This window comes from Poeciliopsis prolifica, unplaced genomic scaffold, assembly GCF_027474105.1.
Source record: "Poeciliopsis prolifica strain line A6 unplaced genomic scaffold, Auburn_PproV2 SCAFFOLD009, whole genome shotgun sequence".
NCBI lineage: Eukaryota > Metazoa > Chordata > Actinopteri > Cyprinodontiformes > Poeciliidae > Poeciliopsis > Poeciliopsis prolifica.
The window spans coordinates 13159790-13174920 of NW_026562384.1; the positions used below are offsets into that span (position 1 = coordinate 13159790).

The window sequence follows — 15131 nt, forward strand, 5'->3', positions numbered from 1 at the left end:
TATTGTGGGAGTGTGCAGAATGAACCTGACAAGATAACATAATCAGAAGAAAAACATCCTTCCATTTAAGCAAACATTCAGAGATTTTTATTTTATGATTATTATTGAATAATTGAAAAAACAGGTTTCCATTTTCTACATCTACTTACCGAAGAACAACTCTAACTGTGAAAAGATATTTGTTTGATAAGCAAATAGAAAGCCTTAACCTGATACAATCCAAGGCAAAGTTGTTAATTGGGAGGGTTTTATTTACTTTACCATAAGATACATCATGGGTCAGGGCTGCTTTGGCAGTGAAAAGTGTCACCAACACACTAATTGGCAGCATTAGGTCAAAATGTTATGCCGGTTTGGTGTTTATGACTTAGAAAACTCTACAGCTCAGATATATTACCATCTTACTACTGAGTAAATTAAAATACATTTTATTTATCTTCACATTACACACCAATTAAAAAATTCATCATGTAGAATTCTCAGAAAATCTGGCACTCAGACACACATCGTCAGTGATCTCTTCCTCTCTCTCTCATTCCCCTTTTCTTCCTTGTGTTCCCCTCCTTGTCCCTTCAAACAGCAAACTCTGGAGAACAACCTGACCAACCTGGTGAAGAGGAACAGTGAACTGGAGAATCAAATGGCCAAGCTCATTCAGATCTGCCAGCAGGTTGAGGTACGTCATATGTATTCATGCTGTTAACTTCAGTGAGATTAGACTGCTCATCCTTTCCCGTGCTCTAATAGAAAACCTCGGTTCCAAGATCGCAGGCTTTAAGCGCTCATGTAATTTTAATTGTATTTTTTTTTGCCAGCAAACGTAAAACCCAATCAGCTGACTGACCAAATCTGTCTATCTTACCATATTACTGAGGCTTACCCTAGATTTTAGTTAAAGCTCCTCTTAATATCTCCCCCCCTCCCTCCCTGCTCCTGTGTTATAACCCCCACTGTGATCATATTAAAGTAAGAACTCGTTTTTTTTAGCTGCTTTGATTCTTTTTAGTGTCTAATATGAAATTATGTGTTTTTGGGGGGCTTTTTTATTTTTAAAAAGTATTTTTACTACAATTATAAAGTCCTTCAAAACATTAAAGCTATTGACAAGAAAGTATCATTAATTATTGTAAAAGAAAGAAGTGAAATTTATCTCTCCCCTGGCAATCATGTGTAATATTTGACATGTTCTGGTAACCTTAAGGTTTGACTTTACTTTTCAATTAGCGTAATCAGCCACTGCTACTTAAATGAATAATTTAAACTGGTTCCAAATCATGACCCTCAGCTTTCAACAATTGTGTATTGCAGTTTATTGTAACTAATTATTCATGAGAACTAGTTGCTGTTGTCTCAGATGTTGCTTGATTCTTATCTATGAGCTCCATCATAAGACTCAATGGGTCTGGAAGACGCCAAGCTGGCAGCAATGGATGGGAAAGACAAGGCGGCTGCCTGTAATGTTTTACTGGTAAAGATTATTGTCTCCAGAAACCCGTGAAGCTGCACTCTAACTCCAGTTTTCAGTAAATCTCACCCTGGAAGAGCTCGTTTTTAAAATGAAGCGGCGTTTTAACACTCAGCGGTTTAATTTGCTCTGGAACCATCCACACAGGCAAATAATGGTCCCTGTGAAGTTAAATAAGATTATATGTCAAATGGCATATATCTCTGGAGCTTGTCACAAACTTTTTCAGTAATATGTCACATCTTACTCCGATGCAGGTTTGTGACAAGCTCACAGGACTATTTCACAGCCGGTTGTCCTCATCTATACCTGGAGCTGCCTGCCGGTTTCTGTCATTTGAGCTCAAGCTGTGATTTAACAACGACATTCAGAGAATGTTAATATTCACCCGCTGCTTGTTCGCTCTTCTCCGTACAGTAGTGTAGAGTCACACACATATGAGCACATATTTTCCGTATGCACAATCACTTTTAATAAATGTCGTCATTTCTCTGAGAGATTTGACATTAATGGCTGGTGAGGACAAATGCATTTCAGTGGTGCCATCTTTCTCCACATAGTATGTTTCTTGTTAGCAGGGTATGACTCCATTTTCTCTGAGTCACTCTGAGATCTCTGAGCACAAACTCTTGCAATCCAATCAAAATTTAAATGATCGCTGTGTGATTTATTGAGTACAGACAAAATGCTCATCAACAGCGAGAAAACGAGCGCCTTCTTGTTTTCTCACTTGCTGAAATATTTATACTAACTATTCAAAACCATACAATAGTTGAAAAAGATATATTAAAGAAACCCCCCTAAAGCTGCTATTTGAAGTGATCTTAGTGGCAAGAGGTCAAGATATTAATTATTTACTAGGCGAAACCGCATTAAAGCACAGAGGTTGTTAAAGTGTAATGGGAAGGGAAGAGAAAGGGGAAGTGAGGACTAATGAGGAGAAGAAAATGGAGAATCCAAATATAGAAGAAAAGCTGCGAGTGAAAACAGGACGATAAAAGGAAAACAAAAAACAAGGGTCAGCATGGCAAACAGAGCAAAGGGTAAAAAGGCCATACTCTGAATGTTAGCGTGACTACCAATGATTGCCAGAACAGACAGAGGCACTATGCAGAGGAAAATGCTCAGTAATAATGCAGTGCAACACAAAAAGGGAATAAGGAAATGGGAGTTTTAGCGGCGTGAGACAACTGTGTGCAAAATAAGAAATCTTTGAAGGGCTTTGAGCGTGACCTGGATTTCTCTGCTCTCTGTTTGCAAGCGTACTGTATTGGCACCAAAGACATGATCAAACATAGTGCGAATTCTCTTCTAGTGTGTCAGCACACACAGCAGCGAGGGCTTCTCATTGGGGAATTAGCTTTTCTTAAGTTGTAGAAAGGATGTGCTGACTTGACTGTGAGTAGACTGGCTGTGTCCTCAGGGACATCTAGCTTTAACGCAATATTTGCTGTTTTTCTCCCAGCTTAATGGCATTCTGAGTTGAGTTCAGGGTTTCTTTCAAATGGATGGTGAGTTTGTTTAAAATAATACATATCAGCTGGATTTGTTCAGTGTTTGAATTATTTTTTTATAGCACTTGATCTTTTTCAGATTGAGTTCATGCATATTATTGGGCGAGTGTATTTATGATGTGTGTTTTAAAATAATATTTAAAATGGAAAAACCTAACAAAAAACCTGAGCCACATCTGTCCAATGTATCTGCTTTAACCTTCTTCAAAGGATTATCCCTGATGTTTCTAGTGATATTTGTATTTCATGAGGCAGGTAAAACTTTGAGGCCTCCTACAGAATAAAGTCTGAATATTGGGCATTGCATGCAATTGTACACCATAATTTTTATGTATTTATTGATAAAGAATAGGAAAAAATCTTAAACCATTTTCTTTTCACTTTATAATTAAGCATAATTATGTTGGTGTTTTATATAAACTCCTAACATGATTATTTGGCTGTGCTCTGTATTGGTCAAAATGGAGATGCTCAATTAAGTCAGGCTAAAAACTAGAAAAACCCTCATAATTTATATTATAGGACTTTCTTTTAAATTTTTGAAGTTGATTTCTTGATTTTCAAATATAACAACCGCAGTTAACTGGTTTTGATATGGAATAACTAAATAAAAGCTATTACTTTTCCTAATCAAAAATGAGCTCAGTTTTTATAATATTGTTGAATTCACAGTGAGCCTTCACTCTTATACAATATTCAATGGCTATTCCTCCAAAATGTTAAAACCTGGTTGTGATTTACATTTTAGCATCCCTCACATACAGTTTATCTTCTAAGACCACAGTTTATGCTTACGAGGGGCCAAAGCTTTAAGAAGTGGAAACATTTTAATCATGTGTTAATTACATGGAAGCTTCTCTCAGACAAAAGCTATTGTGGAGTAAGCTTTTTATCTGGAAAGCAGAAAAGGCTGGAAAGCAGAAAAGGCAGCAGACAGTGTTTCTAACCCTAAGTTTTCCAGTTAAAGTTTCATGTGAGCTTTTAGAGCTAATGGAGGAAAAAAAGTGAAAGAAACACATCAGGCAGGAGCTTACTAGGTTTAAACGCTCAGACTTGTATGTCGACCGATTAAGCAGCGAGCTGCAAGTCATTAGTCGAGGCCTGTCTGGGTGTGTGTACACTGAAAGTGATCCCACTGTGTGCAGAATATGAATCAGCAGTGGAAGATGGCTGCAGTGCTGCCTGATATTTTGTTTCAGGTCTCAGATACGGTCTGTAACCTTTCCACAGGAGCATTGGGGAGATCTGCCTGCCAGCAATATGTGTCATTAGCAGCTCCTCTATTAGCAGAGTGTAACAATACAATTGCAACAGGAAAATGTCACATAATAAAACATTCATGTTTTTAAAAGTTACTTTAGTTTTAGTAGGTAGTCAAATTGTACTTTTGTGTTTGACCATTGTGTTCTCAGTTAAGCCAATTTCTTAATTTTTCATTTAAACATAAGTGTGATTATAATAATTAGGTGTTATTGTAACGTTTTACTAATTTACACATTTCTGTATCGTGATATCTGAGTTTTTTAATACAGCAAGCACATTGTGAAAATATTCATGCAGCTTGAACAATTCTCCTTTTTGACATTCTTACACTTCAAACTTCAGTATTTCACTGGGATTTTGTTGGGATAGACCAACAGCCAAATAAATTACTGTTACCAACGTTCTTCAGAAGTCACTTCTAGATTTGTTAGAATATTAGTCAATAACCTGCCTTTTGAAAACCAAAGAACACAGGAAACGTGAGAGCTAGGGCAGTCAGGCATATAAAGTAGTGATGGGTATAAAATAAAATCTCAACTTTTAAACAGTTCAGAGTTGTTCATCATCTGAAAATGGAGAGAGTAAGCAATAACAAGAGATTTAACAAGACATGGTTGTCCATCTAAATCGATAGTTCGGGAAAGAAGAGCATTAATCTGAGAAAATTACAAGAAGTATGTTGCACATTTATTCTAAGTGTGCAATCAACCTGGAAGAAGATTTTCAGCTGAAATTACAGTGGGAGGCAGTTCTACAAAGTTAGGTTTTTGTGGGGCTGTATCCAATTGCCAACTTGTCAAAATTAAATTTCTAAAATTAAATTGAAAACAATGATCCATCGTCCTCACACCTCATAATTTTGCACTACTTTGTGTTAGTTTGTCACAGAGAAATCCTACAAATACACATTTAAGATGTTGGTTGTAAGGTCACAAATGTCAAAAAGGCTTAAGGGGTTTGAGTGCTTTTGCAAGATACTGTATGTGCAATGGTTGAACTTAAGAGAGTATAATTTCAGCTGAATGTCATGAGAAAGATTCTGTACTTGACTTTAAAAATGCCAACTTGCTTATGGCAATTAAAAGAAACCGGATCAACAAACTTGTGGCAGTTTAACATCTGCAAGCACTTACTGTATTGTAGTGCTTACACAGTGCTTATATTTATGGTAATAAAAAAATAAAATACTGATTCATTTTAAAATATAATATTAATGCGGTAAGAAAGATGTAAAAGAAGACTTGCTTTAAAAAAGTTGAATATAGTTCTGTGGTGTGCTATAAAAGAAACTCTATGACTCCTGAAAGTCTTTCAGTTTTTAAAGAGGGAAATCAATGACAGAAAGTCAGAAACGTAAAAAAGTGTTAGTTCTTTGAATAAGCAGAAAGACCATAGAGAAGATTGTTTATGTAACAAGTGATGTGAATCAAAACAGTTTATTTGTTCAGCTATAATTACCAACCTTTTACCTATCAGATCTCTGATTGTCATAATAATCATATTTCTGTGGTCTTTTGTAAAGAAAGTGTTTTTATTTTTATTTTAGATTTATGAAGTAAGGCATTTATTAAAAATCCCTGAAAAGATTCTAGCAGCTTGTGACTCAGTTTTAGAGTGAAGTTCAGGATTAGGTTTTAGCTGGGGTCAAACATTTAGGAAAGCTGTAGGAAGGGCTCTGTTTGTTTCAGTGAGTGTCCTTACAAAGATTGTAATAAGAGGTGTGTGTGTGTGTGTGTGTTTATGTGAATAGCTGTGAATAAAGAGGCTTAAGTGGATTGCTGGGTAATAATGAGCTTTGTGGAGCGATGAGTGCAACTTGGTTGTTACAGTAAGTAGTTTCATAAGCTCCTTTCAGACTTCAACCGAGGGTGTCAGTGTCAGGTCTCCATAAGCACCCAGTCAGCAACGTCCCATGACGGCAATCTAATGTGGTCAGACTATGTGATAATTACATATCACTTTCAGTGAACTAGCTGAACTGCAGGCAGACATATTAATAAAGGCTGATAAAGTTTATTTCTCCTTGACTGAATTGGGCATTTTTATATATATATTTGTGAGTATTCCATGGTACACAATTTTAAAAGATCTCAAAGCCATTCTGGTGCAAACCATCCACAGGTGATTTAATTCTGCAGAAAAGTGTGTCAAAAATGTGTTTTATCATCATCATGTCAACAGGCAGAACAAGATAGTCTGTTATATTTCAAAATGCATCCATGCTCTTCATGGATGCAGCCAATATATGTGGCCTCTTTCTGTAATGGATGCCAACATTATGGTTTAGATGATAATAGCCAAAACAGTCAAACACACAGAAAGTGCTCAAAATAACATGATATGAGAAGAGTGAAAGGAGCAATTAAAATGGCATTTTCTTAAAATGTGAATTTAACGTTTTACTGCAACTTTTTGACAAAGCAGGAAGAGAAAAATGTTAGAAAATTCCAGCTATGGCAGAGCGGTTTTTCATATTGTTTATTGTTTTGTTAATACCTGTTCAGCAAAGAAAACCCTGTTGCGTAAATGAGGCTTTACAGGCAGCTGTGGGGAGAACAGTCATTTTGTCTTGACTTTGAAACTGTTGCAGAGCTTTTGTGTTGGCTGTACAGAGGTTTACAACTCACTAAAGGGAAAAACTTTATGGGCCACCTTTAAAACACTCAGCACCTATTATTCCAGCAAATAATTACACACAGAAAAGTAAAAGATGTGTGAGATATTTACTTTAGACAATCATTTACTTTTCTTTTGCTTCTTCAATCTGCTCTCTAAACTGGAGTCTATTTGAACGTTCAACCGTACAAATACACATATAAGCATTTTAAATGTTTATAACTGTAATTCCAGACAGATTTAAATGTTTCAGGAATTTATTTATTTTAACAATAATGCTTAATGACTTTTGAAATATCAGAATTCAATTTTTCTGAAAATTTAAAGATTATGAAGACCAATGTGAAAGGAATGTTGAATATAAAAATGCTTGCCTTAAACGGTTCAGTGTTTGCACTCGATTCTTGGTCTGGGCTTTTTTTGCACGAATTACTGCATCAATGAGGCATGTGATAGAAGAGATGAGTTCATGGCTCTGTTGAGCTTTTTTCCTTGCTGCTTTATTGGCCTTCAGCTCATTTGCATTGTTCTGGTGTTTCTCATCTTCCTCCTGACAACAGCCTATAACCTCTGAAGTTTGGGTCAGGTGGTCAGTCAGCCTAGTAAATCCATTCTAATTAGAACCAGGAACTGTTCGTTTTGGCAGCGAGGTCAGGTGGAACATGCTGCTGGAAAAACAAAACAGGATCTTCAGAAAGCTTGTCAGCAGAACGAGGCATCCAATGCATTTTTTAAATTGAGCAAACACAGTGGACCAACACCAACACATGAAATCTTCCCTGACTGTAGAAATTGACTGTAGAAACTTCAGTCAGCAAAGAGCTCACTGACTGCACCCCTACACTATTCCTCTATACTCTAAGACTTTTTTCCTAAAGAAATTCAAGATTTGCTTTCATCATAAGAGGCGTCAGGTCAGCTTAGCTCAGCTGAGATGTTTCTGATGTTGTCTCTTGTTCTGGAACGACTCAAAATAATGAATATGACAGTTGCAGCCAATGTATGCAGCCAACATATTCTAGTTGCAGTGTGTCTCTGGGAAATCTGCCCCAAACATTTGAATTAACTTTGTTTCTAACTTCCCCCCAGGTTGCACTTATCAGTTGTTTGTGCAAACATTTTCTACCACACTTTTTTCTTCCACTAAACTTTACATGCTTTTGGTTACATTACTTTCTGAACAGCTAGCTTTTCTAGCAATGTTGGAGCATAACAAGGAATTTCTCTATTAAAATACATTTTGTTGGTCTTAGTTGCTATTTTAGGTGTCTGAGAAACACAATTTCATGTTTCTGTTATCTGTAAGTGATAATCTTAAAAAATAAGTGATTGATTAATTTAACATTGTAATGAATAAAAATGAGCTTACCATTTTGAAATGAATGACTAAATCACTTCAGTTATTTTCAGTTTTTTTTCTAATATCCACTTGAAGATAAACAATTGCAAAAAAATAAATGCAAATAATTTTATCACATTGTAAATATCTAAAACTAACCTGACCGGATAAGTCTTTGCACTTTAACAGCGTACCTCTGGTCCCCTTCATTTAATTGTCACATTTTATGTTTTTTATTCCATCTTGGTTAAAAATGGAAGGTTTTCTCCAATGTTGTATGTTATTTTGAATTGGTGCACAGCAGAATAGCCTCACGCATGGCTTGTTTTGACAACAAATACTCTAGGACTCAGTCAAGCAGTTAAAGCAACAATGTGCTTTGTGGATGTTGTGGCATTGCAGAACATCTTTGATGGCACACTTATTTGCGAGGGAAAGTTTTATGCTGCTTGTCGGCATTTTTTTTGAACAGCTCTGAATGTGGCTGTTTAAACGGTTAAAGCCTCTATCTCTCACTGAACCGGGTTGCTTTGTTTCCCAAGTGTTCTTGAGGAAACTTTGTAATTTCTCTATACAGTCCTACTAACAGAATGTGGGTCTCTGGTCGTCAAGAGGTAAAGCCCTTGAGTTGCACACAGCGAACATCTCAGCAGGGCTCAGTGCAAGAGAAGATGAGTGCAGCTTTTTATTTTTGCTTTATTGCAAGTACAGTTTCCACATCTATGCACTTATGCTGTGTTGTACAGTGTATAGTTTGAATTGTTTAGTGTAATACAAAATGAAATTTATGCAGGAGACAGAGCAGAAATCAGATACAGTCTCATTCAGTCATGTTTTGCTTCTCAGAGGAGATAGATGCAGATTTGTACAATTTTTAGTACATTTTAAGAACCTGATATCTTTGACAGAATCCTTACCACTATGCCTCACATTAGAAAAAGACAGGTGTAACAGTCGCAGCTCAGTTTCTCATCTCCATTCCTCAGCCGTACAGTTACATCCGTCCTTTATTTTTTTATTTAAAGTCCTGCCGTAAGTGTTTCTGAAGCTTTCAGTGTAATTATATTATGTAGTTGGCAGACCTTTTGCTGGGGGCTCATTGTTGCAACTCAGCAAAAACACTTTTACAGTTGGCTGTTTAAACTGTGTTGGACTCATACAGGGAAGTGATGCTGAGATGCCTCGGCAGCTTTGGCCCAAATATAATCACAGAATATATTAAATTGGCACCATGAAAGCATATTTTGCCAGCAAATCCCAGATCGCTATCTGTGGGATTGTTCTTCTTCCAGTGAAGATAGCAGGATTCCAAATAACCAGTCTCTTTTTTTCCCCCTAAAAGTAGATTTCTTTGGAAAAACTTTGGAGTTTTGGAATACTTTTTCATGTTTCATAAAAGAACATCACTGTAACGATTTGGGAAAACTATAAACATTTTCTTCCACAACTAGCTGTACATTTTACGAGCTTAATAGAACAAGTTTGTCTACACTGACCTGTCCTTTTTCTCTCCCCATCACGTCCGATGTACTCCAAGTTATAAACGTAATGCTCCAATGCTCTTTTTTCCCCCTGGACTAACATCAGTTTTGCAATATAATGATTTATGATCATTCCTGTGAAAACAATTAGTGAGTTAAATCAGCTATTGTTGCTGCATTTGTCTGAAGTATTTCCATACCAGGTGCATTATGTTGCTGGAGGCATCCGTTCCAGGTGTACAGGTTGCATAATGCAAAAGATAAATTAATGAAACCGTTGAAGATTTAGAATGATAGAAAAACAGCTTTATTATTATGATTATTATTTATTTTATTATTATTATTTCTGACAGTGTAAAGCAATGCAAGATGTTTTAAAGACGTCATAATTTTTTAATAAAGTTTATTACCCTTTTTTTGTTCAGGTAAATACAGCCATGCATGAAGCCAAGCTGGTGGAGGAGTGTGATGAGCTGGTGGAAATCATCCGCCAGAGAAAACAGGTCATCGCTGTCAAGATCAAAGAGTCCAAGGTACGTTTTATTAGAATATCGGAATATAAATTAGAAAATTTAAGTTGTATGTATTTCAGAACATTGTGCTGTAGGGGTTTAGGAAAATGCATCTTTAGTTGTGTTTTATGTTTACATGTCAGTATGAATAGACTAGAAATTGAGAGTTTCACACTATTTAAAAAGTTGTGCTTGCAGACTAGGGCACTAGCAGTCCTAGTCTGCAAGCACATTTTGATTTTATACAAGAGAGTGCATAATAAACCAGAACTGCTGTGGACTGAATATATTTGTCAGGCTTCTTCTTTAGTATTCTACCGCTGAGATGCAGGCAACTGACCTAAATGTAGAAAACTTCTGAACTTTACTCTTGGGTTTCAAAGAGAAGTCTAGGATTTAAAAAGAAATGTCTGTGGTCTAACCCTAACCCATGTATAACACGGCTGCTTTTTCTGCCTGAGCGTTTAGGGATTCATGACAGAGACTCTCCCAGAGGATATATGCCCGCTGATGGTTGGAGTATTTTTAAGATGGCAGAGAAGTTATTATATTCCTCCGCATTGAACATCAGCAGAGAACTGGCTTGTTGGTGTGTGTGGTTCGAAGAATAAAGAAGCGTGTCAGTGTATTCCTGGAGATTGCAGACAAAAGGCAGAGCTTCTTCTCCCAAGAGTCTCAGTCAGTCTGGCAGAGGACCGGAAAGGGAGGATGATAAGATATAGGTCAAAAACAAAGAAAATGTAAAACATCAGAAAATACCTGGAAGGGTCACGAAAAGGAATGAAATGTGCAAAGTGAATATGCCACATGACCAAGCATTATCAGGGAAACAGTTAGTCTTACATATTTGAACAAACCACTGATGCAGTTTTCTGTTGTAGGCAGTAACATCGGATACTCGAGTCCTTCTAATGGGCTCTGGATCTCACGAGGGTTACTAAGCTGTCACAGTCACAACTTGTCAAAATAAAACACACATTCTCATCGTCTAATTTGTGTGCTTGAATAGTCTCACTGGCTGTCTGCCAGGCATCCTCTCTTCCTGTTTTTAATGATTCCTAGAACATTAAAACCAGGGAAGTCCCAATGCCGAGTTTTTGTCCCTGATACTGACCCAAGTCACTTAAAACTCAAATAATATTGAGACCTGGTCCAAGATATCATTAAAATCAATGCTATTTAGGCTATGTGGTTAAGAAAACTGCTATCGTGTTAAAAATGTCTTGTATAGCTGTTCACTTGATTACGAATCTGATTCATCCACATTTAGTCTTCATTAAACTCATTTCCAGCTCCAGAAAAGCAAAAGGTTTTTCAAGCCTTTTTCAATTTTTCCACTAGTGTAAAGGTAGTGCCTCCACGTTTACTGTTTTGTTGAAATATCAGTTATTGATTATCATGACTTCAGTCTGGTTTTTCTTTGTCATCTATTGATAAAACTTGCAGAAAACATTCTTCATAAAGTTAGCTCCTTGTATTAATTATGAAACAGTGTGCTCTGTGCATCTCTTGGCCAGCAGGGGATATGGTCCAGAATTTTATTTTGAAGGTCACTGCAGATTCTCCGATTTCTCTGCCTGGGTGGTTAAATTAGTGTTTTCATTTGTGCATGAATGTTTGCTCATGCTGAAACGATACATACAAGTAATTTAGAGTTTTAATAGAATGCACCTTCAAGTAAGTAACACAGGTCACGGAGAGTTGGAAGAAGTAAAATACCAATTAAGTTTTCTAATATTGTGCAGCCACATTCCTAAGTATTTATTTGCTAAAGTAAAAGGGCAAATACTTAATTATCACAAGATAATAAAACGTTTCAATTCTCAAAATTGGCAGGTTAGATTTTATTTACCTGCCAGAACTACTGTTAGAAGCTGCCTCTAAGAATCGTTTTTAAAGTTTATTCTCACGGTTTTAATGGGTTTTGCCAATATTCTGGAAATGAACAACAATCAAGTTTCATGCGAGCCTTTCAAATAATTAATAGGATATATGTTGTAGACCAGCAACAGGAATTGACTTCCCTCCTTCCGATATCAATCATTACCAATAAGGGCTCAGACCTTACTGGTCGTGGTCTGAACCCTGGCTCCGTCCCTGATATGCGATTATGACATCCTATTTATTCATATTTGAATCAATAAACACTATTACATTTTATGAAGAAGAGAGAACAAAATATGCAGCTCTTTCAGAAGCATATAATTCATTGATTCAGAACAACAAAGCAGTGTCTCTGCAAATAAACAGCAGCTCATGAATCATCTACATCCATTTATAAAATCAACTAAGGAGTGAAACACCTGTCTCATGCACCTTATAGTGTATCGACTTTTTCTCCAGGGCACTACTGTTTATTCCTCTTTATTTGAACAACTCAAATCCAATAAATAACTTGAGATTTCAATCTAAATATAAAATGTGGGATTATGAATTATTTATTTTGAGTAAAAGTAAGTAAGATTTAAAGGAAGGCATGTGGAGGTGAATATACTGAACTTGACTGGAAGACTTTCGTTTAAACTATAATATAAATGTTTATTTTCCATGTTTGTTTGCTTATTTATCTGCTGATCTAACAGTCCAGAAGTGGAAAGCTGTTAGTGAAACAAAGACAAACCTTAGCATTAGTTCGGCAACAAAATAGAAACATTTCAATATATTAATACAGTGAAATTAGAACAGCATTGTGCAATGTAATAATTGTGTGACCTTATATGGTCGATGTTTTTGAATACACAAATGCATAGTATGAATAATACTAAGAAAATTTGTAAAAAAAAAAAAAACTATTTCTGATAATCAATATAATAAATATTTACTTGTTTAAATCAATCAGACATTGAGAATATTGCAGTAATGAACAACATTCCACTTGTGTGTGTGTTTTTTTTCTGACACATAGATTCATCTGTTTAAATAAAACAGATGTTCGTACAGAAACACTCTCAGCCTGGATTATATTGTCTATTATTCTGAGCGAGAGGAATAATCACCTCTAAAATTGTTGTTCGCAGCAGATGTTGCCAAATAATATCCCATCATTAAGGCCATCTTGCTTGTTTCCAGTCACCAACCAGCTCAAATATTGTTCATGAGGGCCAAAGAGAAAGACTAACTGAGACAGTAAAACTAAAACACCCCGTTAAGTCTTGAGCTTTAAAACTTGACACTCAGCACCTTTTATCACCTGCAGGATAAAGGTGGGTTATGATTCACTTCATTTCAGATTTATGTTTCCGACACCGAAGTTGAAGGGAAACATTTCACAGTGAGAGCATTTATGCAAACATGGAGATGTTGCCTTAAATGCTAAAGTCTTACCATGTATGACTCAAAATGCCAGAGTGAATTGGTTCTTAGCTTTTCATTGAAATTACAACATTTTCCATGGCAATGTCCGATGGGAACAGACTTGGTCCTGCATGAGTTTTTAATCTTCTCCTAACTAATCATGGTTACAGTGGGAAAGTCCCATAAAGAAAACACTGTATTTGTGTATCTCTCATGTTGTTTACTCTAACTGTTGAACAGCCTTTGGTTCACATCCAGAGTCAGGATATAAGCCTGAATGAAGATAAACAGATTACTTTAATTTCAAATAAAGCTTGAATGGTTTCCTTATTCTCAATGGGAAATCACATTACAGCTGTTGAATGAAACGGCATTACAAGCTGCAGTAGCCTTTCTTGAACTCTGGTATGTCTCTTGGTGGACAGGAAGTTCAGATTTTCTGAACGTGAATAGTGATTGTCTATAATCACATGTTTCCTACCTTTAGTATTTTCATGGGCATCTGAATCCTGCAGACCATTGCTGTTGACGCTGGTCAAAGATAAGAAAATTATCTTTTCTTAACATTACTAGGTTACAACCACAAAAAATCTATTTTATGTGAGATTTAATTTGCCACAAACTAGCATAAAATTGTGACGTGGAAGAAACACGGTGCATAAGTTTCAGGCTATTTGACCAAAAAAATATTTTCTCTGATAGTGCAACCTGTTTCTTTTAGAAGCCACCAAAGTGAATTTTAATCTCAATATAGATACATCTCTTCTGTGAAGATGATGATCCTTACAAAGAAGGAACACATCACATAGGTCAGAGACGAAGCTTTAGAAAAGTGTAAAATATTGTTAAAATAAGATTTGTTAAAAGATAAATAACCTTTTAATTTGTCTTTACACCCCTGTATTGAGAAAATGTAACTGTATAGCGGAATAAAAGTATATTTTATGTTTGTGATTTTACATTTGGATAGAGAAGATTCACTGGCAACTGGTTCCAATTACATGTAAAGAAAAGGAAATATTTTCCTCATGTTCTTCAATGGATTTATAAAGTGCAACATATGTAAATGACTGTTTAAGAAATTAATATCAGTTATTATTATAACTAGAAGTATGATAAAAGTACTTGAAACATATGTTTTATGCTTGACGCTTCTTTGATGTACCCCGCATGGTCCTTTGAAATGCTTCTGCAAGCATGAATGGTTCCTCCACAATGACAACACTAAAATCAACTTGAAAGACAGATTGTGTACAGCTGAAGCTCCGAGGCAACGCACTATAAAGTCGCCATTGTTGTCTGTGTTTTCAGCATGGAAGAAAAACCACAGTCTTGTTATTGTAACTGTGATCATAACAGAAATTAATCTTGGCAAGGTTCAGTTTGTGCAAATGAACATAAATCTGTGACTGTGTCAGAATGTTGCAACTTTAGCTGTGCTCATGCTTGTCTCAGGTGATGAAACTGCGTAAGTTGGCTCAGCAGATTGCAAACTGTCGCCAGTGCTTGGAGCGCTCCAGTGCCCTCATCACCCAGGCTGAGCAGAGCCTGAAGGAGAACGACCATGCACGCTTCCTTCAGTCTGCCAGGAACGTGGCAGAGAGGTGGGTCATGACACAGAAACTCTGCACTCACAGGAAGGTGGAA

At 36.3% G+C, this 15131-nt stretch overlaps 1 protein-coding gene across 5 annotated transcripts in view; it reads left to right on the forward strand.

Annotated features, from left to right (window-relative positions):
• Positions 1-15131, forward strand: part of mid2 (midline 2) — a 140748-nt gene that overhangs the window by 100769 nt on the left and 24848 nt on the right. For all 5 annotated transcript variants that reach the window (XM_055034328.1, XM_055034327.1, XM_055034326.1 and 2 more), the window contains 3 exons: positions 581-676; positions 10104-10211; positions 14940-15088. In XM_055034328.1, the coding sequence (XP_054890303.1) occupies positions 581-676; positions 10104-10211; positions 14940-15088 (353 nt within the window). The remainder of the gene's footprint in view (positions 1-580; positions 677-10103; positions 10212-14939; positions 15089-15131) is intronic.